The 20,832-nt window shown below is 58.8% G+C and overlaps 6 protein-coding genes across 6 annotated transcripts; 5 read left to right on the forward strand and 1 right to left on the reverse strand.

The window, feature by feature from the left end:
• The first annotated feature begins 1,988 nt into the window (after positions 1-1,988).
• THITE_2111856 (uncharacterized protein) lies at positions 1,989-3,624 on the forward strand. Its single transcript, XM_003651435.1, has 8 exons — positions 1,989-2,106; positions 2,289-2,320; positions 2,416-2,442; positions 2,524-2,603; positions 2,669-2,691; positions 2,758-2,786; positions 2,842-3,099; positions 3,190-3,624. The coding sequence occupies exons 1-8, from the start codon at positions 2,078-2,080 to the stop codon at positions 3,348-3,350; spliced, it is 639 nt and encodes a 212-aa protein (XP_003651483.1). The 5' UTR covers positions 1,989-2,077; the 3' UTR covers positions 3,351-3,624.
• A 3,124-nt stretch (positions 3,625-6,748) lies between these two features.
• THITE_2111862 (uncharacterized protein) lies at positions 6,749-10,013 on the forward strand. Its single transcript, XM_003651436.1, has one exon. The coding sequence runs from the start codon at positions 7,098-7,100 to the stop codon at positions 9,765-9,767; it is 2,670 nt and encodes an 889-aa protein (XP_003651484.1). The 5' UTR covers positions 6,749-7,097; the 3' UTR covers positions 9,768-10,013.
• A 728-nt stretch (positions 10,014-10,741) lies between these two features.
• Positions 10,742-12,558, forward strand: THITE_2111864 (uncharacterized protein). Its single transcript, XM_003651437.1, has 2 exons — positions 10,742-12,097; positions 12,166-12,558. The coding sequence occupies exons 1-2, from the start codon at positions 11,109-11,111 to the stop codon at positions 12,380-12,382; spliced, it is 1,206 nt and encodes a 401-aa protein (XP_003651485.1). The 5' UTR covers positions 10,742-11,108; the 3' UTR covers positions 12,383-12,558.
• A 573-nt stretch (positions 12,559-13,131) lies between these two features.
• On the forward strand, positions 13,132-14,591 carry THITE_2111868 (uncharacterized protein). Its single transcript, XM_003651438.1, has 2 exons — positions 13,132-14,000; positions 14,202-14,591. The coding sequence occupies exons 1-2, from the start codon at positions 13,252-13,254 to the stop codon at positions 14,413-14,415; spliced, it is 963 nt and encodes a 320-aa protein (XP_003651486.1). The 5' UTR covers positions 13,132-13,251; the 3' UTR covers positions 14,416-14,591.
• A 612-nt stretch (positions 14,592-15,203) lies between these two features.
• THITE_2111869 (uncharacterized protein) lies at positions 15,204-16,538 on the reverse strand. The gene is made up of 6 exons (XM_003651439.1): positions 16,287-16,538; positions 16,167-16,199; positions 16,037-16,095; positions 15,783-15,963; positions 15,447-15,679; positions 15,204-15,372 (listed from the first exon to the last, which is right to left on the reverse strand). The coding sequence occupies exons 1-6, from the start codon at positions 16,317-16,319 to the stop codon at positions 15,306-15,308; spliced, it is 606 nt and encodes a 201-aa protein (XP_003651487.1). The 5' UTR covers positions 16,320-16,538; the 3' UTR covers positions 15,204-15,305.
• Positions 16,539-18,790: 2,252 nt separating this feature from the next.
• Positions 18,791-20,805, forward strand: THITE_2111872 (uncharacterized protein). The gene is made up of 3 exons (XM_003651440.1): positions 18,791-19,756; positions 19,812-20,396; positions 20,459-20,805. Exons 1-3 carry the CDS (start codon positions 18,957-18,959, stop codon positions 20,610-20,612), a joined length of 1,539 nt encoding a protein of 512 aa, XP_003651488.1. The 5' UTR covers positions 18,791-18,956; the 3' UTR covers positions 20,613-20,805.
• Positions 20,806-20,832: the final 27 nt, after the last annotated feature.

The raw sequence follows: 20,832 nt of genomic DNA on the forward strand, positions 1-20,832 counted from the left end.
GTCCAGTCTAGAGCAGCCATCCTCCGGAAGGGCAACAAACGTCTCAACACACATTTAACATACGACCTGCGGCGTAACCTGGCTTGACTGACCGGCCGTTAGCGTTGGTGCCCAACCTTGCTGCGCCGTCAACGCTTCGGTAGCATCTGGCAGCGGCAACATATACTCTGTAATCACTGAAGGACTTTGAGGTCGGGCTCGAGAAGCCCGCATTGCCCCCCACGTTCCGGTTGTGGAACTGCCAGAAGTGTGGTTGCAGGGCCTTCTGGTTGGCTGATGCGCTGCTGAGACCATACACAGTACGGCTCGAGAGGGCGTCACGAAGCGCGAGCAGGCGACGTCTCCTGCAAGCACCGCCGCGTGGACGAGATCGAGGGGCTTCTCAGCCTTACGTGTTCCCGCGTGGCTTTGTCGTTCTGTGGCCTTTAACGTTGCACAAAGCTTGTTGGTTAGGCCGCGAGGGTACGTTGGCCAGCGAACACACGATTCTGATGTCGCAGAGCGCGCCTGCCTGTTCCAACAATCTGGAAGCTGAGAGACTAGGCGGCAATTTCCGCACATCAAACCTGGAAGGAGCCATTGGCCATACGGAATTCCGGGGAAGGCGGCGCTCAACTGCCGCTTGACGTTATCACAGCCCCAGCCGCTTGGCTTGCAGCAGCTGTCCAACTGCAGGTCCAGGCGCTGATCGGTTCCTGCATTTCCAATGGAATGAACTGCTTGCCCTGTCGTCAAAGACGCGGTGTGTCTCCCTAGGCTGGCTTGCATTTGGGAGAAAACTGCCGCTCATTGACGGGCAGGGATGGGCGACATGGGATGGATGGAATCGTGTACTCGTCTTCCGCCTGCACACCTCATCAGTGTCCTCCACTTACCACCCTTTGCCAGAGGGAGCAGCTTGTGGTGGCACCTGTGATTCGCCTCGTCCGTTGCACCCCGCTGACGCTCTCATCGCTTCCGTTTTGTGTGAGCAAGGGTTGCGCGTCCCTCAATTCCCCGGCCGGTTGGCAACCCAGAACGATGCACGCGCATGGGGGCAGACGAAAAAGAAAAAGCACAAAGGAGAGCGCCAGTCCTCCGAGACATGGTCAAGGCAGAGGCGGTGTCACTCCCCAGCTCGCTCGCTGCCATCCTGTGCTCCTTGAGCGTGTATCCGCAGAGTAATCTCATCCCGGTATAAGACACGCGTATGGCGTTCTCTCTTTCTCGCTCGTGCAATTCGCCTTCTGACCATTGAGGTCGTTTTCAGCACGAGAAGATCTAGACACCCCACACCGAGGTTTCTGCAATTCGCCCCGTGTCTGTCAAGCATCGCGGCTCCGGATTCGCTGGGCCGAGCTTGGTCCGCGCTTAACTAGCTGCATCAACGCCGGACACTCGGCGCCAGCCCGTGCGCTTCTTCATCCCTCCCCGCAAAAGGCGAGGATTTCGATTCGGTTCGTCTGGACACTTCTCCGTACCATCCGATCGCGCTCCAACAATCGAGTTCATCTCAAGATCCCAACGGAACCTGCCGCTGGCTCATCGAACACTCGGTCCCTGCGCACGGTGCAGCCGGCAATCGGCCGCCCGCTTCTCAGTCCCTACGGCCCGCTAAAACTGCCGCTTCGGCTGGCCTGCGAATTCCGAGTCTCCGCGCGCTTGTCCCCCTGTCGGCCGGAGTCGCAGCCCCCAATTTGGATCGGTCGGCCCACCCGCCCCGCCTCCGCCGCCAGCGCCGCGCGCACCCTTTTGAGTCTGCGAGCACAGCCAGAGAACCGGGGTCCCAAAATTTCCCTGGGGCCAGGGGGGAACGCTCGTCGTCCCCTTTTTCTCTCCTCCCGATCACCCCCTTTCCACCCCACCCACCTATCCCCGAAGGTCCTTGTCGTCGCTGGGGGATTTCTTTCTGCATGTAGAAAGATATCTCTGGGCCCGGTGAGCGTCGCATCCCGCCCTTTCGGCGTCCCGTCGAGGTGTTCGTTGGTGGTGCTGCGAGACGACTCGGCAACGGGCCAGAAGAGGCCGCAGCAGGTGCGAAAGAGTCCAGCACGTCGGGCACCAATCTGCTTCGGAAGGGTGGATCGATCCGGGGACGATGCCGTCAAAATTCAGGTACCAACCTTGGTGAGCGAAGACGTTCCCTCCCCTTTTATCATCCCTTTTTTTTACGTTTCCGTCCGCACTCCGATGTGGCCAAATTTAGTTCTCTGCGTCTACTGTAACTCCTACCCCCTGGATCTATTATCCCCTTCTCATATACCCCCTTCTATCGCTCGCTGCGGCGCAGCCAAGGCTAACCGTTCCAGCCGGGAATTCAACGTGGTCGTTCTGGGTGCAGGTATGTCCGGTCTCTGCGCCGACTTCCCGAAGAGCCAAGAACCTTCTCTCATCACATGCTGCATCTGCTGACGTTCCGGCCCTTGCTTACTTAAGGCGGCGTTGGGAAGAGCTGTCTGACTGGTGCGTGTTGCTACAGCTGCCCCACATTGCCGTGAGCCCCTTGAACCCCTTTCCGGGCGCTGACGCCCTGTTGGTAAACAGCCCAGTTCGTCCACAATGAGTGGATTGAGAGCTACGATCCCACCATCGAGGACTCGTACAGGACGCAACAGTCCATCGATGTAAGTTGAATCATTGGCCACCGATCATCTGCTACCGGAATTGCTGATATGCTGTTCGATATCAGGGCCGTCAAGTGGTGTTGGAGATGTGAGGCTTCACCACACACAACCGCACATGTGTGTCGGATAACCTCTCGCTGACATGAGCGTTCAGTCTCGACACGGCTGGCACGGAGCAATTCGGTAACGAGCCACTGGATTGCCAATCCATCGTATCCGCTACTAACATCGCGTCTAGTTGCCATGCGGGATCTATACATGAAGTCCGGGCAGGGCTTCCTCCTCGTGTTCAGCATCACCTCGAAAAGCTCGTTCGAGGAGCTCGAGATGCTCCGGGATGACATCATCCGGGTCAAGGATGACGAGGACATCCCCATCGTGATCGTCGGGAACAAGGCCGACCTGGAGGATCAACGGGCCGTTGACCGCGCCAAGGCCTTCGCTCTGTCTCAGCGGTGGCATGCGCCCTACTATGAGGCCAGCGCCAGGACACGGAGTGAGTGCTGACTGCTGTTGTTTTCACCTTTCCGCGCTTCGCACAATGGCCACAGCTCACTAACATGGTTCTGTGTTCGAATGCTCCCAGCCAATGTCGACGAAGTCTTCATTGACCTCTGTCGGCAAATGCTGCGCCGGGACGACAGCCACGACGACTCGCGCGATGAGCCCACTTCCAACCGTGCTGACGAGTGGGGCGCCAAAAGGCGCCGCAGGAAGAAGCGGAAGGAGAGGTGCATCATACTCTGAGGGACGTTTGTGCCCCCCTTTCAGTCGCCTATTGCCCGGGGGGCTCTCTGTTGGGTGCCGGATGAACCAGACATGAGCTATGAGCGACGAATGATCTATGGACATGCCCGTCACGATTGAATATGAGCTTCTCGGATGGCGAGGCGTTTAGTGGATACCTAGCTTCTAGCGCAGAACGGGAACCGTTTTGTTTTTTGCTGGGCGTGGTCTGCTTGTTCGATTGCGACTTGTAACGACACAAGGCCGCGACCCGACAGAGACGTGGCACATGGCATCTCCCTATTTCGACAGAGCGCAGTCGGGAAGCCAAGACGGAAGCAAGCTGCGAATGTGATCAGGCAGCACGCCAAATCACAAAAATGACGAAATTGTACATGAGCGAGGAGGCAACCGGCCAACAATGTCCGGGTGCGTGGGTCACCAACGGGAAGGATCTCGCGTCCGCTGCCCGTCCTGCGCCGCACCACTGCCGGCAGCAGCTATCTTGAATTCTGATGTTCTCGTTGCCTTGGCACGTTAGGGCTGATGGCTGCTTCAGTCTACTCCCTCAAACATGCTGTAGATGCTCTTGGCCTAAGGATTTCAGCGTAAATTTGTAATGGATGCACAGTAAATAGGGCATGTGCACCCAGCCAGACCTTGGATGTGACTTGGAACGACTCTGACATATGCCGGTGGACCAAACATCGGGGCTCTCATACAAGAAAGCATTCTCACATATCTGGCAACAGGACGGAGATCGGGCAATCCGTGTGAGCTGTAAGTTGTTGTAAGTCGATGTCACTAGGTGCGTCAGATTTGCTGTTTGGAAGTGGGCGATGTTGTCGTCTTGCGTCCTCATACTGTCCCATGTGGTTTGGGACCATTCCAGTCCGGCTTGGGCCATTTGATACTAGATATGTTCTGCGATGCCCACCCGAGGCTCAGGCTTTGACTTCAGACCTGGTCAGTGTTGAAAGTGCTTGTCGAAGGAGCTCACTCCTGTTGGTTGAAGGCTCGGCTGAGGAAGGCTCCAGCGCTGACGAGGCGAGAGGCCGTGAGACGAGAGTGCGGCCCTTTGGGTCGGTGGTTGAGGGGCTGCGGGAGGCAGGAGCTGTCGAACTGGCCATACAATGAAAACGGGGAGATATGTGGTTTTTGAAGGGATTCATTATCCCATGCAATGTCAGGGTTCAGACGGAAACCGATGCTCTGTTGCTGACACACCCCGTCTCCGTCCCGATGGTGCTTGATGGTGTGCGACAGCCCACATGGAACAATGCCCCACTTGCCCGAAAGAGATCGTCGGAGTTTGGTGGGTCCCGAGACCGAGACGCTAGTGTTTTCGATTTTGTGTGGAACCACCCGCCTTCATCTGCGCCGCTGGCTTGCGCCGGGTTCCTGACCACACGCTGCCGCCCGTCTTACACACATGAACCAAGCCGACCCAATCTAATTTAGGCCTATTCGCACAAACAAGAGGGGACTGTTGCGGCGTCATCTACGGAATACACTATCATACACTCAGGTACCTTATATGCAAGTACTTCTCTCCGGGGGAACAGCGTCGTTCGTTTTTGGACCGTATGTCCAGGCGGATTTCCGATGTGCTTGCCTGAACCGAAGCGCTGAGAACGAAAACACGAGACTGCGACAGTCCCCGCACAGACACTGACCCATCTCCGCATCAGATCTTGTGAAAGCTACTTCTTACCAACCCGTCCTCGGATTTCTCGTGTCTCAGCACTCGCAGAGGAGAAAGCTTACCTAGTTACTTTATTTTACAAGTCTCGGTGTAACGTGGCCGTTGATCCCTCATGAGATTCACAGCTCTTCGTCCTCGGTCGTCATCGTCACTCGAGAACTTCATTGGACCCCGGAGAGACGGGCGTTCTGCTCGGTTCCCGGATGCGACGCTAATTGGTGGTCTCTCGGGCTAAGCCCTGCGAAAGTGCCTGTTCCGTCGTGCTCACCCTCCGTTCGCTTGCAGCCGCCAAACCGCGTTCATCCTTGCGGGGATCCTTCATTTTCCATCTCAACACTTGGAGCGGGCGGGGCGCACATGTGCGCTCCGTCCCTGGAGGGGCACCACAATCACTTCGGTTCTGCGACTCCGGAGCCTCTCCGGCGCTGCCACCCGCGCCAACCGTCTCTCGTCTCTCCTTCTGCGCTCCACGGCGACTTCCTCATTCCATGTGCGCGAGCATCTGAATCGTGGCTTTGCGGTTGCTCGTCCCGCCGCACACTCTCTTTCAATTCTTTTTCCTTAACCGTGTGGTCTCGAGGACTTCACGGCGCTCGCCTTCGCTCTTTCTCTTCTTTCGTTTCCTCTTCGCCCATTTTCTTGCGCTGTCGGTTGTCCGAACCCGGGAAACCGCATCCCTCAAACACGATCGCAAACGTCCAACCACGGCCTGCAAACCGCGCGCCGCTACCTTACTACGGGCAACCATCGCTTTCCATGACTCTTATTCAACGTCACCTTCAATACACATAGTTCCGCCGCGCGCATCATCGAGCCCTAGGAGTTTCCTACAGGCGCTGCTTGATTTTCTCACGATCTTCGACTTTCAGGCGCTGTAGCTGCTGGGCTTTTTCACTGGGCAGGCCCTGCCGTCCGCCAACCTGAAACAGGAACCGTCCACACGCCCCTGGTTTCTCGTACGTCCCCAATTTCATTCATTCCCCCCGGCCACCCCCCTTCCCCCCCACCATTTGCGCTACCAATGGCAGCTTCTGCGCACTGCCGGCCCGCCCGGGCGCCTTGGATCGCATGCTGCGGCCCATCTCGCAGCCGCCCCCGATGCCCGTTTCCCATGGCTCTCTGCTGGGACGAACGGTGGGCTGCAAGTCAAGCGGATTCGAGCAGAGCGGGCATCCTCTCGAGAGGTGCTTTTTAGTTATCCGTGTTGCTTGTATGACACATCGCGCCAGACAAGCAGGGACTGGGCGGGCAGTCGAGTGACCAAGTCATGCCGTGACAGGGGTGCTCGTCGAAACGTCGAAACACAGAGTGTGCGTGATGCCACTTCTGCGATCCGGCTGTTTAGGGACCTCCTTCTCGCTTGGCTGTGGTCGCGGGTGAAGGCCCGCAGCCTGCGTCTGCATTGGTCGGGTTGTCCTGATCGGGCAACTACGGCAATAGTGCTCTTCTGGAACACCTGTTGTTGCACGCACGGCTCTCCTGCTCCTGTTTGCGCCGGCCGTCTGTTTCTGCCCGCAAGCTGTGCCTGCTAACCACTCTCTTCTGGATTCAGACTGCCTCGTCTTCCTCTGCCTTCGCGTGGTCGAAGGTCATTGGCTTGGCGGGTTCCCTCTTTTTGACGCTGATTCCGACCCAGCTGACGCTGCGGTTACACTTTGGGCTTTTCCATTCTGGTCCCCCCCCCCTTTCGGCCTCACCATAGACTTGACGGCCCTCGTTGTTTGCCGCCGCGGCTACTTACACCTGCGGTTCCACCACCTTGGTTTTCCGTTGGCTCTTCGTCGTTTGCGGCACCCAGTTCTGCTGCTTAAACGGCTGGAGCGTCGACAACACGTCGCCTTCTTGACCGAGCGCCCGAGACTCGGCTACGCACCGTCGGTCTTGTTACGCAGCTCCGAGATCACCCACCTGTCGCAATCCGCCCATGGTGTTGGGGTGCTGGTTGACAGAAATTTGGAGGACTTTCGAGAATCTGGCAAGAAAGTGAGACTCGCAGGTGGTTTCGCATCGTCCTGAGGAGGGATAGGGGTCTCAGCTAGATGAATCCTCAAGATGGGAGAGCGATGGATCGACCGATGCCAGGATCCGTTAAGAGGGCGAGGGAGCGCGCCGCCGCCGGCTTACCGAGGGAAGCCATCCCGCCCCAGGAGCCCCAGATGGCCCGGCCCTCGGCCCCTCGACAGCCAGCCGCACGGCAACAAGCACCATTCGCCCTGCAGACAAAGGATGGGCAAATCGGGGTGCCCATCTCTAGACCGATTCCGGCGCCGCAGTGGCCGCTGCAGGAACCTATCATAGCACCAGCTCAAGTCGACGGCGAATCATTCCGGTCGCCGTCTGGAACCTCACGACCGCCCCAGCGACCCCCGCGGCCGAGCAGGGTGCCTTCGATTCTGGACGCCTCGAAGGTGCAGGACCACACGCCTGTGTTTCAGTACCGGCCCAGATCCGGGAGGGAGTCCGCCGGACAGGAGTTGCTGGCAGTGCCGGAGACTCCGTCCTCAAGCCTGTCGCGACCGTCCACCCTGTCGTCCGTCGCATCGATCCCCGACTTTCCTCTACCGTCATCACAATTACCGTCAGGACCTCCGCGGAGGAGCGTCAATCTCGGGCCGCCGCCATCGGCCCGACGAGGTGCCTCTTCGTTTTATTCCAACGCCTCGTTCGTTTCCCCAATTCCAGAAGAGAGCCCACGCACACGTTCGCATGCCTCATTTGCGTCGAGCGCCGCCATGCCCGAGAACTGGGGGTCGCCGTCGCCCGGTCCAAGCCCCGATTATCCAGACCCTGTTTATGGCGAAGCCATATCGGACGAGAGAGAGGACGCAGACGACGACACAGACCGCTTAGTTAGGAGCGCAAGCTTGGGCAAGAGGGCAAAGCCTACACTGGTGAGCACTGCGGCGCCTCGCGGGATCGACTCGAAGGACGGTGAACAGCGGTCAGGACCACAACCTCTCCAGGCGCCATTCCGCAATGGGACAGGTTACCTGGAAAGCTCAAGCTCTTCCGCTACGATTCCGGCGGTGACACAACCAGCCATTGGCACTGCCATATCCGCAGACACGATGCTTGGCGCATACACCTCGGCGAGCGCAGACGATCCATCAGATCCCTCTCGGGGGGCCACGCCTTCGCCGAATCCGCAGGTCGCCGGCCGGCCGTACAGTCGGCTCTCAGCGATACGCCGGCCTCCACGTCTGGATATCGACGCGGTGCGGAAGGCGGAAGCGAGAGGGAGCTTAACGAGTTTGCCAGATCTGATCCGGCGTGCAACAAGATTGGCCGCGAGCCTGGAGAAAGGTCGGAGACCCGCTAGCCGATTCGATGACCTCGAAGACTTGCCCGACAACCGAGTGGATTCGGATCCCGAGAAACGGCGATCGGGCCTCTCCGACATGTTGGCTGCCTTCCCTCCACCGGCGCACCCCCCGGCAAACCAGAACCAGCGAAGCATTCGGAATAGCATCCGAGAACAAATCCAGTCATGGCCTCTTCCTATTAATGTTAATCGCACACCCAACACCTCACAGGAGGCTGCAGCGAACAGCGATTCACAACGCGAGGACGAGAAAAGACGCGGGCGAAGGTGCTGCGGCATTCCGCTGTGGGCGTTCATCCTCATTGTAATAGTGGTGCTGATCCTGATTGCCGCCGCCATCGTTATCCCGGTGGAATTCTTCGTGGTCCACAAGCAGAACGGAAAAGACAACGATCCGCAGGCGGAGCTGCAACGATGCATGCAGCAACTCTCGTGCGCCAACGGCGGGACCAACGTGGTCAACCAGGGAATCTGCTCGTGCATCTGTACCAACGGGTTTGCCGGACAAGACTGTACCGTGAACGACAAGGCGGGCTGCACGACGATTTCGTTGACCGGGTCGGATAACATCAGCAACGTCACGATCGGCGATGCCATCCCGCGGCTTCTTCAACAAGCACAAGCCAACTTCTCGATCCCCCTATCCGCCGGCGAGATCCTCGTCAAACTCAACTCGGGGAACCTGAGCTGCTCAGCAGAGAACGCCCTCGTGACCTTCAACGGACGTGCAACTCGGCAGGCGGCGACAGTCAGGCAAGCCTCCACTCCCGACACGGTCAACGCCGCTGTTGTCGACGGCGTGTTCTTCACCACGATTACCGTTGTCGTGGAGCCTCAGACCACGTTCACGCTGGGCGGCGCGACCACGACAGCACCGCCGGTAGGAGGCGGAACGAGCTTTACCACCAGCATCACGTCGGGTTTCTTCGCCACGACGTTCTCGCTCACCAGACAGTCCTCAGGCAGCACGCTCTCGCCCACGGCCACGCGCATGGTCACGACCACAATGAGCATGTCCTCGGGGGCGGCGATGCCGACCGCGACGGGCTCGTCGTTCGTCGTCTCGGAGGACGTGCTCGACTTCTCCCGCGTGGCGGTGCTAGCGATCCTACAAGCGGATAGTCTAGCGGACGCCATAACAGCGCAGATGGCGCTCCAGAAGTTCTTTGGCGACTCTTCTTCTTCCACGGATGCTTCCTCGTCGTCAGGGATCAGCGTGGACGCGGCGCGCAACGTGACCGTCGGGGACGGCAAGTCGGTCGACCTGGTGGATTTCACCGTCGACCTCGGCGGCTCCAAGGGCAAGGTCGGGCGCCTGTCCTCGGTAGCGGCGCGGGCATGGATCGGCGGCGGTGTTGTCCGGCGGTGGTATTGTCCGAGCGTGATACTCGGTTGGGCGGAAACGCCTTGAGCACGGCTGACGGGCGAGTCAGCTAGGTTTGACTTGGGAGGAAACATCATGGGCGTTTCACGAAGATGATTCTTGGGCACGAGTTGCTTCCCCGGGGGGGACAGGCGTTTTCTTTTCTGGAGCAATGGCCTACTAAGGCCGGGAATATCACTCGCGCGGGCAATGCGACTCTTTTTCTTGCTCCATGTGCTGCTTTTGTACACTAGAGCACCTACATGGTGTTACCTCAGGGGGCCGGGTGTTCTCCTTGGACTGCATTTTTCTTGAATATTTGTAGCAAACTGCGCGGGATCTAGAGGGGTTGATGGAAAAGATCGATGGATGGGGTGGCTGGCTGCGAGTTCGGGTCCGTTGTAAACAAAGACGAGATAATCGATCCCCTCGTCCTCCATCATTGCACTGAGGAGTGATATAAACCAGCCAGGTGTGATCCTAGGGCAACGAAGCGGAACTTTCCCTCGAGTATGCTACTTCTCATTGCCTTACACAGGTCACAGCTTCAACTTTAACTTCAACTTCATAGAACCCAACCCAACAATAGCGTTTCTGGCCTCTGTCCTGGCCCAGCGTTCCGTTAATAGCTCGAGACGAGCGCGACGAGGGGAGGCCGGCCCGGGCCTGGCCGAGCATGGGCCAGGCCTCATCTGCGATGTAGTGTAGAAGCGGGGCCTGAGATAGCATGACGCGGCACGGCGCCTGCGGAAATGGCTTGAAATGGCGCACTTGCAGAGAGACTCACCCCTGGCCATGTAGTGCAGTGTAGTTCAAGCGCCTTTTAGCATCAAGTCAAATCCTGAGAGGACAAGAACAGCATAGGTCAATACACCATTGACAAATGAGCTTGCCCAGCTGAAGAAATGCAAAGGGTCTGGCAACAATGCAGCCTGTCTGGCCAGTTGAAACACGTTTGAACCAGCCTGGTCAGGTGCCACTCGGCCTGGCAAGCGAAAGAATTGATGCAAAAGTATTGATGCCTCAGGCGGGAAAGGATTACGTAGGTCACTTCTTTAGCGCCTCCACCTTGGCGTTAGCCTTGGCGACCCTTGCTCTGCCGCCACCCAGTCAAAGGACGTCCTGGCTCCGAGATGTCCGACCACCACAAAGACCGTCCCGCACCGACCGACCTACCAACCTACTGATCGCTCTCCTTCGTTCTTCTCTCCCTGCCATTTCCCACCACAAACATTCATATCTCTTCATATCTCTGCCTGCAGACCGACCCGAGTCAGACACAGGATTCGTTTCTTTCCTTTTGTTTCGTTGAGAACGATCTGCACCCACAAGTGATTTGATTGAGGAATCCACGTTTCAAGCACACCCGGCCAAGCGACTGCTGGCGCCATGCTGCTGAAGCCCCTCACGGTTGCGGCGAGCCTCTTGGCCGCCCCAGCCGCGCACGCATTCCTCATCCCGCCCGAACTCAGCCCTGCCGACATTCAAGCAGCCAACACCATCGAAAGCATCGCCTCCCAGGTCGCGGGGAGCCGAGTGGTCGAACTCGAGCTCGAGTGCCCCGACTGCCCCGTCCTCGTGCAAGACAAACATGGCAGACCCATCGAGGTGCAGCTTCACCGGCCGAGCCGTCTCGGGTTGAACTTTACCGTCGAAACCCAGCCGGAGCACGACCGTCTCCTCGTGAATGGCTTCGAGCTGTATCCTTCCGTTGACCCGCTCGAGGTCCTTTCAGCGCCGCAAACGGTTGACTGGAAGGATAAGGACCGCCGCCGTCACGGGGAGCGCAGCCATCATGACGGCAAGCGTCGCAAGCGGCGCCATCATCTGACGCCCCAACCCCAGCGGCTCGGCTTTGCTGTGAATGTCGGACCGGCAAAGAAGGACGCCGAGGGCATGCTCGAGCTTGTCGAGGTTGAGCTGCAGATCATCGAGGTTGGCATGACCTTCGTCGACGACGTCCCCAACCTCACGATCAAGCTCATCAAGGACCAAGAGGGCCATTTGCTCTTGGCCAAGATTGGAAAGAGCGCGTCCAAGAAGCTTACGGTGCCCTCAGAGGATGTGCCGCAGGAATGCACCAGCACCATGTGCAAGTTGTTCGAGATGGCCCGGGAGAGGCTTAAGAGCCTGCGACCGTTCAGGCTCTGCCACGGCCCGCCCATGGCGATGCACGGTCCTGGCGGAGCTCCCGGTTCTCACCCTGACCACCCCCATCACCACCACCCTCACCACCATCACCACCCTCACGGTCCCCAAGCCGATTCCTGGCGCGGACCGTTCCGCGAGCACCGGTGGGGCAAGCTGTTCAAGCACGTCGTCTCGCACATTTTCCTCCCCGTGCTTGTCGGCATTGTTGCGGGTGTCAGCATCAGCCTGTAAGTGAACACACCCACTATGTTCGCACCACTGCTTTTAAGCACTCAAACTAACGGCGCACCCCCAGGATCGGTATGGCGGTCGGCACCGTGCTGGTCTCCCTCTGGCGGTTCTTCTTCCGCCGGAACTGCCACCGTCGCCATCACCGTCGGAACAGCCGCGCCCACCTCAAAGCTGCCCACAGCGAGGTCGCTCTCGACGACGAGAAGGCGGGCCTGATGGAGTACCAGGACCCGCCTCCGTCGTATGAGGAGGAAGAGGCCGCTAAGACGGAGGCGGCCTAGGTTAGGGAGCAGGGAGCAGGGAACAGGCTTCGATGCTAGGGGCGGTGTACGAGTACGGAAGGGGAGGCCAGCCATTGATTTTGAGTTGGGACATTGGAGCGGGCGTTTTGGTTATCAGTGATCTTGGGGCGGGTTGGGCGGTGAGCTTGAGGGTATTGGGATCTCTGAAGGGCGATTCCCGACACTCCTTTCCGCCATCCTGAGGTTGTTTCTGCCAGTCTTCCCTGTCGTCCTTGTGAAATCTTTCCTTGTTCTCTTCCCTTGCTTGGAAATTCCCAAAAGTCTCGTAGCGCTTGGCACGTAGCACATATGGTTCTCTTTTTCTTTCTTTCCTGTGGGTCCGACCTGAGGTTCAAGTTGACGTTTTGTGCGATGTATTGCAGCAATCTTGAATCAGACCAGTGTACCGGCTGTCGATCTCCGACTTGTAGTCTGGCGACCCAGCTTCCAGGAGTGCAACTTGTGCTGCGAGGCAGATGCAGCACAGCGACCAGACAGAACTGAACTTCACTTGAATTTCAGAATCCAAAATTACGGCGAGAAACGGACGGACTGTGTGGAGACGGGCGGAGCCCTCTGAATCCATCCTCATTGATGGAAGCTTTTCAGAAGCTTCCTCTCGGCTCGATCCGACAGAGGGCCGCCTCATGGGCCGCAGGTGTAACTCCGGAAGACATGTGGTGCCCCACTGCTGTGCGATAAACTTATCGTGCTCCCCGCCTTTACAGTCCGGCAGAAAAAAGTCGGGTTTGATTCTCAGTTCAGGATTGGGTAGGAGCTCTCTTCCGGCCTTGACCCTCTGCCTATTTAGAGAGGTCAGAGCTAGTTCTTTTCAATACTTGCGAATGTGATGTGGTTAGCTGGCAATTATGACCAAGTCAGCCAAGAAGAGAGCGCGCACCGCCGACGATGATGTGGTCGACGCCCCCGATGGCAAGCCGGTCGTCAAGAAGAGCAAGCTCGACAGCACCGGCGAGGCCAAAGTCACCAAGAGGAGCACCAAGGTGAAGGAGCCCAAGAACGAGTCTGTCGCGGCCGGAAAGCCTCCGAAGTCGAAGAAGGAGAAGAAAGACAAGATGGCGAAGAAGAGCAAGAGCAAGGCCGCCGAGCCTGCCCCGGAGGTCGAGGAGGAGCCTGCACCCGCGCCTTCAGATTCGCAGCCGGCCAACGGCGAAGCAGCAGCCACGGCCGACGCCAGCAGCGCCGACAAGCAGACCAGCGCGAAGAAGAAGAAGAAGAAGGACAAGAAAAAGAAGCAAGCGCAGACCGTTCCCACCGAATCCCAGCCCCAGCCCGACGCACCCATCGAAGAAGAGCCCACCACCACTTCCGTCACCAACGGCGACAGCACGAGCGGGAAACCGGCCCGGTTCATCGTCTTCGTCGGCAACCTGCCCTTCAGCGCGACGGCGGACGCGGTGCGCGCGCACTTCGCCTCGCTGCACCCGACGTCGGTGCGCCTGCTCACGCAGCGCGACGACCCGACCAAGTCGCGCGGCATCGCGTTCGTCGAGTTCGGCCGGTACGACCACATGAAGACGTGCCTGGAGAAGTTCCACCACAGCGAGTTCGACGATGGCACCGGGGCGCCGCGGCGGCGGATCAATGTTGAGTTGACGTACGTTATTTTCTGTTTAAAAGCACCATTCCATTTCCCATAACATACCATATCATACCTTATCAAACCTCCTTGCTCGCCACCACCTTCACTCCCTCCCTTCCATAACGACTACCCCATCCCCCATTCCAGTTCCACCCGCGGGAAACGCCGATCCCCGATCCTCGACCCTCGAACCCCCACTGACTCGCACACACACAGTGCCGGCGGCGGCGGCAAGACGGCCAAGCGGCGGGACAAGATCAAGCAGAAGAACGCCAAGCTGAACGAGGAGCGGGCGCGGCGGCTGAAGAAGGAGGAGGAGGCCAAGCGGGAGAAGGCGGCCCAGGCGGCCAAGACGCAGGAGCAGCGGGACCGCGACGCGATCCACCCGAGCCGGCGGGCGCAGGTGCCCTATGGGCGCCAGCAGCAGTAGTGTCGACCGACTTCGACCGATTGGCGAAGCCGTGTGCGGGAAGGGGCAAAAGGAGGACTGGCATTGAAGTTTGGGAGAAGGGCAAAGTTCATTCCTCATCAGGTGCCGAGCTTGATGTTTTGCGCAGAGATACCCACTTTCTACTTACCAAGTATTGACTGGATTCTCCCTGTGTCACACGCACGAATGTTCACTTTCAACTCACTGGCGAGTAACTCACCGCCAAGTAGAAGAGGCGAGAGATGAGGAAGAAAAACAAACCATCTTTAACATTCAACCGCTGTAAAAAAAAAATCCCGACGTTATCCACCACTGATATCGACTCTCGACCTTCCTGCCGAAAGTGCACAGCTAGCTACAGATTGCAGGAAGAAAAGCAAGCAAGAAAACCAGAGGGAGGAAAACAAAAGAGGAGAACAGTTTGAGGAAAAGAGATCTCTGGAGGCCAACGCAGACTCGCCATCTAGCAGCGTTCAAGCAAGCGCTAGTGTGCTGGGGCGCCAAAAGGCGGGCAGAAGGAGGAACGAGCAGCCAGCGCTGGGCCATTGTTTTCCAAGGGCAAGTTCGAGGCGGACAGCCTGGAGGACGTGCGACCAGAGGCAGGAACCCCAGAGGCACATCCTTTCCGCCGCAACTTGCTCGCTGTGGAAAACAACGTCGGCCTAGCCGGCCGCTGCTTCGCATCATCCGCCTGGGCAAAGAAGACCACGGACAGCCCCAGAGGCGACGAGTCTAACCCCAGGAAGCAGGGGCATATAGGAGGCGGGAACAAAACAGAGATCTCTTGTGTATTTGGGTATAGATAGTGCTCGCATTATAGGGTCATTCGTCGTTCGTAGGCTCGAGGCGGGGCTGTAGAGTTCGTCGAGGCTTCGCCGCAGGTGGTCAATTCACAGAATTGTGCACTTGGACTTCGGCTTCTGCTGCTTCGCCGGCGGCTTGGGCTCGATCACGGCCCTGGAGGATTCCTGGGTTAGCCCGCTTGGTGCGCAACGACGGGCCCAATTGAGGATCAAGGCTCGCTCGCGTACCTGATGGCGTGGTCAAAGACCGACTTCAGGTTGACCTGTGTCAGGGCCGAGCACTCGACGTATTTGTATGCGCCAATCTCCTTGGCACACGCTATCCCCTTGGCGTACGAGATGGGCTCCATGCGCTGCTCGCGGAGCTTGGCGACCGTCTCGGGGTCGTCCCGCTTGTCGAGCTTGGTGCCGACCAGGACAATCGGGATGTTGGGCGCGTGGTGCTCAATTTCAGGGTACCACTGTGTGTTTTTCCACGAGTCAGACTCTCGTGCACACGCACACACGCACACGCACGCTGGGTTCACTGCGGCAGCGGGACCGCTATTCGTGGGCCTGCCTCACCTTGGCCTTGACGTTGTCGAAAGACGGCGGGCTGATCAGCGAGAAGCAGATGAGGAAGACGTCGGTCTGGGGATATGACAGCGGCCGCAGTCGGTCGTAGTCTTCTTGTCCGGCGGTATCCCACAGCCCCAAGCTAACAGGCCGGCCATCGACTGTAACACTTGCCGAGTAGTTATCGAAACTACGGTGCACTCGTAAGCGACGCGTTTTTGAGGCACCGGCACACAAGGCTGGGACAGGCTGGATTCGCGTACACTGTGGGGATATACTCGCCGGGGAAGGCGTTTGTGGTGTATGAGATGAGCAGGCATGTCTACACCGTAGTTTCTCAACATCAGCGTTCGGCGAATTGTGCACAGTACGTTCAGGTGCATGAGCTCGTACCTTGCCTACAGCACCGTCACCTGTGACGACGCACTTCGAACAGGCAGCTGTTAGTTGGGACGGTCGCAGGAGTGGGGGATCTCAAGTCGCGAGCGTCGAGCGTAGCGGTCGCGAACGAACCTTGATTGATTGCACGGTCCCCTGAGCAGCCATGGCCAAGGTAGCTGGCAGGGCAGAACAAAGTCTTCCCCTTCGGTCTCTTCTTTTCTGGTCTTGCAATGCTCTCCAGCAGCTAGCAAGTTGGGCGTCGGTGCACTAGGGTGTGCAATCGGCCGGCAGCGGGGAGGTTGGTTGGGAATTGGCTAAGAGGCGGGTTGCAGGGTTGCCAGAAGGGAAAAAGAGGCGGGAGAAATGTCGTGCCAGGCTGGCCCACCGCCTTTGCTGTTTCGGCAAACTGTGGATTGCAAGACGCGACTGTTTGGCGGTTCACGAAGGACGGGACAGGATGCAAAGCTGCGCAAAGAGTCAGAAAGGCTTGGGGCAAGGACCGGACAGGTTGGCTGCCGGGTTGCTTTCGAAGCGCATTCAATTCAAGAATCGTGTTGAGGTGAATGGCCCGGCGCCGTGAGAGCTCGTCGAGGGCAGGATGGGGCTAGCCAAGCAGGCGAGCGGACTGGCCGTCTCCAGATCGGGACGGAGTCAATGGATGGAGATAACTGCTCCGGATGCTAACGTTAGCGTTAACGTTAGTTAACGTTGACAGGCGCTGGCACTGTGTGGGAGCATCCACCCCACCCACAGCGCCGCTCTCAGGAACCCCCAGTGGCGTGTCACCTCGCAGGAGACGGCGGCTCAGACGGGCGTGCGGCGGGGGTCTACAAGCCAGTGGAGAGCTGCGTCGACCTTGCAGTGCAACCATCGTCTTAGCGGCACCCAGTCCCGTTTAAGACGGGCGCTCTTGCCATTGGGGAATAACCCAACCAGGGGCCGCCTCCGACACTTTCAGCGTCAACCGGCACAGGACAGTTGAAACGATTGGCAAGAGCATCAAGCCGCGAGGGCCGGGCAGCGCTTCCAGTGTGCTTCGCACTCCAAGGCCTGCCGGCAGCACAATGCAGAGCCGAGCACAGCTCCATGATCTGCATCCCCACAGGAAGCAGCGAGACCATCCCATCCCTGGCATGGGCTCCGAGTTGTTTCGAAGGCAACAGTGGGGGAGGGAGAGGGAACCTAGGGAGGAACCGCTGCGAGAGAAAATGAAGGTGAGCTCACCTGCAAGTCTGTAGCTCGCTCGCAGCACTATGGGGGTGGGCGAAGGCAGGCTGAAAGAGCTGAAATGAGCTGTATCTGTATCTGTGTCGGTGCTTCAAAAGCTCTTATCAAGGTGAGGTGGTTGCTTGTTGACAGCTAAAGCGAGGTTGCTGCGTCTTGGCAGGGATGGTCAAACACTGGAACCAGGCGAAATCAGTGGGGCTCTATACAACGGGCAGCTCGTCTCTCTTTATAAGGGACCTGAGAGTGAAAAAGAGGAGCAGACAGAAGAACTGTGACCCGCACTTCCCGTGCGGAATAAGCCAGGTAGTTCAGAAGAGCACAGTCAGCTGTGGCTGTTGTGGCACAAGGTTTTGGGCTGAACCGTCGAGGGCCTGCCGCAACTGAGCCAGATCTCCTGGCCGCGACCCTCGGTCTGGCAGACGTGCTCGCAACAACTGGGCCAAGGATTAAGAATCTGCCTCTCCTTCGGTGACACAAATACACTAATAAGTACGGCTACGGTGTTACCTAAGGTACGTACGAATTAAGCAGTACATAGCACACTACTGCCCGTGTGCGGCTGGCCGCATATGCGTCGAACAATCGAAGTCTCTTGCTCCGCAGCCGAGATTCCGGAAGGGTGGGCCGGCAGTCTGCCGTGCGACAGGGGCTGCTCCCCAGGCCCAGGCGCGGGCTTCGTTACCGGAAATGGCGACTTCAGATGTGACAGCAGCGATGCGAATTGGATACTCCGTAGTTCCGTACACGGCACACTCAATCGTTGTCTCGGACGGAGAATTCTGGCGGTCCGATGATTGGCTGGCCTTCGGCTTAGCGACTCGGATTCGGGCGCCGTTAGATTCGAGGCAGGTCTGTGACGGGTTCGCTCTGGGTTCCGAGTATTATTAGCCTATGGAATGGCCCTGTACTACCGAAGAACTCCGTATCGGACCATGGCTCTGAAGTGCCTGTTTCAAGCTACCTGGTAGCCAGCACTGCGACAGTCCATGAACACTGCCTTCCTCATGTATGTACGGAGTGCATCGTCAAAATCGTGCCCAACCTCCAAGCACCGGGCCCCGCCGGGATGCATTGCTCCTCAATTCTTGCCCGTATGGCGTGTTACGGACCTAGCGGGGCAGTTATGGAGTAGAGGATGGTACGAGCCCGTGTGAGAAAATACGAACGACTGACCGAAGTCAGCTTGTCAGGAGGAAGATGTGGCAGTGCGGCGACCGAGTCTAAAAACGAAGCGGTCGCTGGGTGAAGCATCAGACACGAGATGCAGTGGAACGGCGGAGAGAGGTGCTTTGGACATAGGGAAGGACACAACTGCGAGGATGGTGGGGCCAGCTAGCTTATCAGCCCTATCGTGTCCGCCCCACACGCCAAGCTTCGCTGCGTCCACAACGCGTTGAGAGCTCAGTGAACACCTCGCAGGCGCGTCATTGCTCGAGCCGACAAGGAAACCTTCCAACAAACTAGGGGCAAGTGAACCCAGCTGGCCGGATGACGCAACGCGACCGGAAATGCGCAAACAAAAGAGGCAACTCGCCAGTCCATCGTCGCCAGAAAGATAATTAGGCACCGACCGAGATGGCCAGCGAAGGCCAGCAGCCAGACGCGACGCCGGCCAGCCGGCGGGCCTCGAGCGCCGAGCCGCTCGCCTCGATCAACCGACGGCCCATCCTTCGCACGCCAGGCAGCCACGCGCGCGGCCTGCCGCCGCGCCCGCAGGGCCTGTCAGCGTCAGGCAGGAAGGCGGCGCCGCCGACGGCGACACCGCACGCGCGCGCCGCCTTCAGGGCCATCGACTCGCGCCGCGCCGCCATCTTCACGCCGCACCGCGCCCGCCGGAAGAGCCTGCGCGAGGTGCGCGACTCGCCGCGCGACTTTTTGCTCTCGCTCGGCCGGGTGCTGGCGCGCACGACGCAGGTGATCACGACGTCGTCGTCTTCGTCGTCGTCGCCCGGGGACGGCGGCGGCAAGGATCGGAGGGAATCGGACGGCGCGGGCAACGAGACGACGCTGGGCGGGATCAGCGTGGTCGATGACGAGGACGATGACGAGGAGCTCCCGAAGCGTCCGCGGCTCTCGCTCCCTATTGACGAGGAGGACGACGACGACGACAGCGACGATCTCCAGCCCCATCGGTCGGTGCTGATTGACGATGAGAACTTCACCATGCAGTCGATTGAGATGCCGCGGCGGGCCATCAGCGAGCAGCCTGGCGGCCGGCTCTCGCTGGGCAGTACGCGCATGAGTGACTATTTCAACGTGAACGACATGCTGCACAGTGAGGATGTGGGCATCGACTCGGGCTTCTTCCCGCCCACCGCGGTTTTGGACGAGGGAAACCTTACCGTGGGCCCGGAAGAGCTGCCGTCGCCCGAACGGTACTTCTATCCCGCTCCCAGACCCTGTTCCCAGCGCACTCTAACCTGGTTCTAGACTCGATTCGGAGGCTGACCGCCGTGACTTCGGCCGTGAGAGCGATTTGGGGATCGAGGTGCCCGTCGGTGATGTTAACGACAGCACTTTCGTCATCGCGCCCCAGGTTCAGGAGTCTCCGGACCGTCCGCTCTTCGCGGATGGCGAGCCGGGTCTTGATAACTATGCCCCCCTCGTCGACCAACGGAGTGATGATTACGACGACGAGGAGCTGCTGGGGGAGGTGCCGCCGTTGGAGGAGGAGCAGATGGAAGACCCAAGCTTGAGGCCCCGTGACGAGACGGAGATTGAGTCCGTAGCCGTTCAGAGGGCCGAAGTGCGTGACGGTTCGAAGAAGAAGAGCATCAAGGTGTCAAAGTACGGCATCGAGTACCCTTCTCTTCCGCCAGCCGTTGTCAAGCGGCTCGCGCAGAACTTCGCCAAAGCCAATGGAGCAAAGGGCCAAATCACTCCCGATGCGATGAAGGCCATCATGCAGGCTTCAGACTGGTTCTTCGAGCAGCTGGGCGAAGACCTGCAGGCATATGCGAAGCACGCCGGGCGCAAGACTATCGACGAGAGCGACGTGCTCACCCTGATGAGGAGGTATGGTACAATCTATCGCTGGGTATCTCGAATCGTGTTATACATGGCTGACGCCCTTCCAGGCAACGGCAGATCAACCCGAATATCACACCATTTGCGCTCGCGCAACGCCACCTGCCGAGGGAGTTGCTGCAAGAACTGCGAATGACGCCGCCCGCCGTCCCAAAGAAACGATCCAGGGCGAAGGGCGCGGCGGATGACGAAGACGTCACCTGAACAGGAGAGGTTGGCCTGGTTGAGTATCGTTACCAATTCTTAGTCATGCGAACGCGCCGAGCGGCGTCAGATGGCGGCTTGCGGACGATCATGTAGAACATTATCGTGGTGGCAACGGCAAGGCCATACCTGCAGCAGTTAGCAGGCGAGCGACGAGCAGGTTAAGTTTCAAGGGGCGGAACATATGGCTGTGAGTGCCATGTCGAGCCGAGACCGGAGG

Source organism: Thermothielavioides terrestris, chromosome 2 (assembly GCF_000226115.1).
Source record: "Thermothielavioides terrestris NRRL 8126 chromosome 2, complete sequence".
Classification (NCBI taxonomy): domain Eukaryota; kingdom Fungi; phylum Ascomycota; class Sordariomycetes; order Sordariales; family Chaetomiaceae; genus Thermothielavioides; species Thermothielavioides terrestris.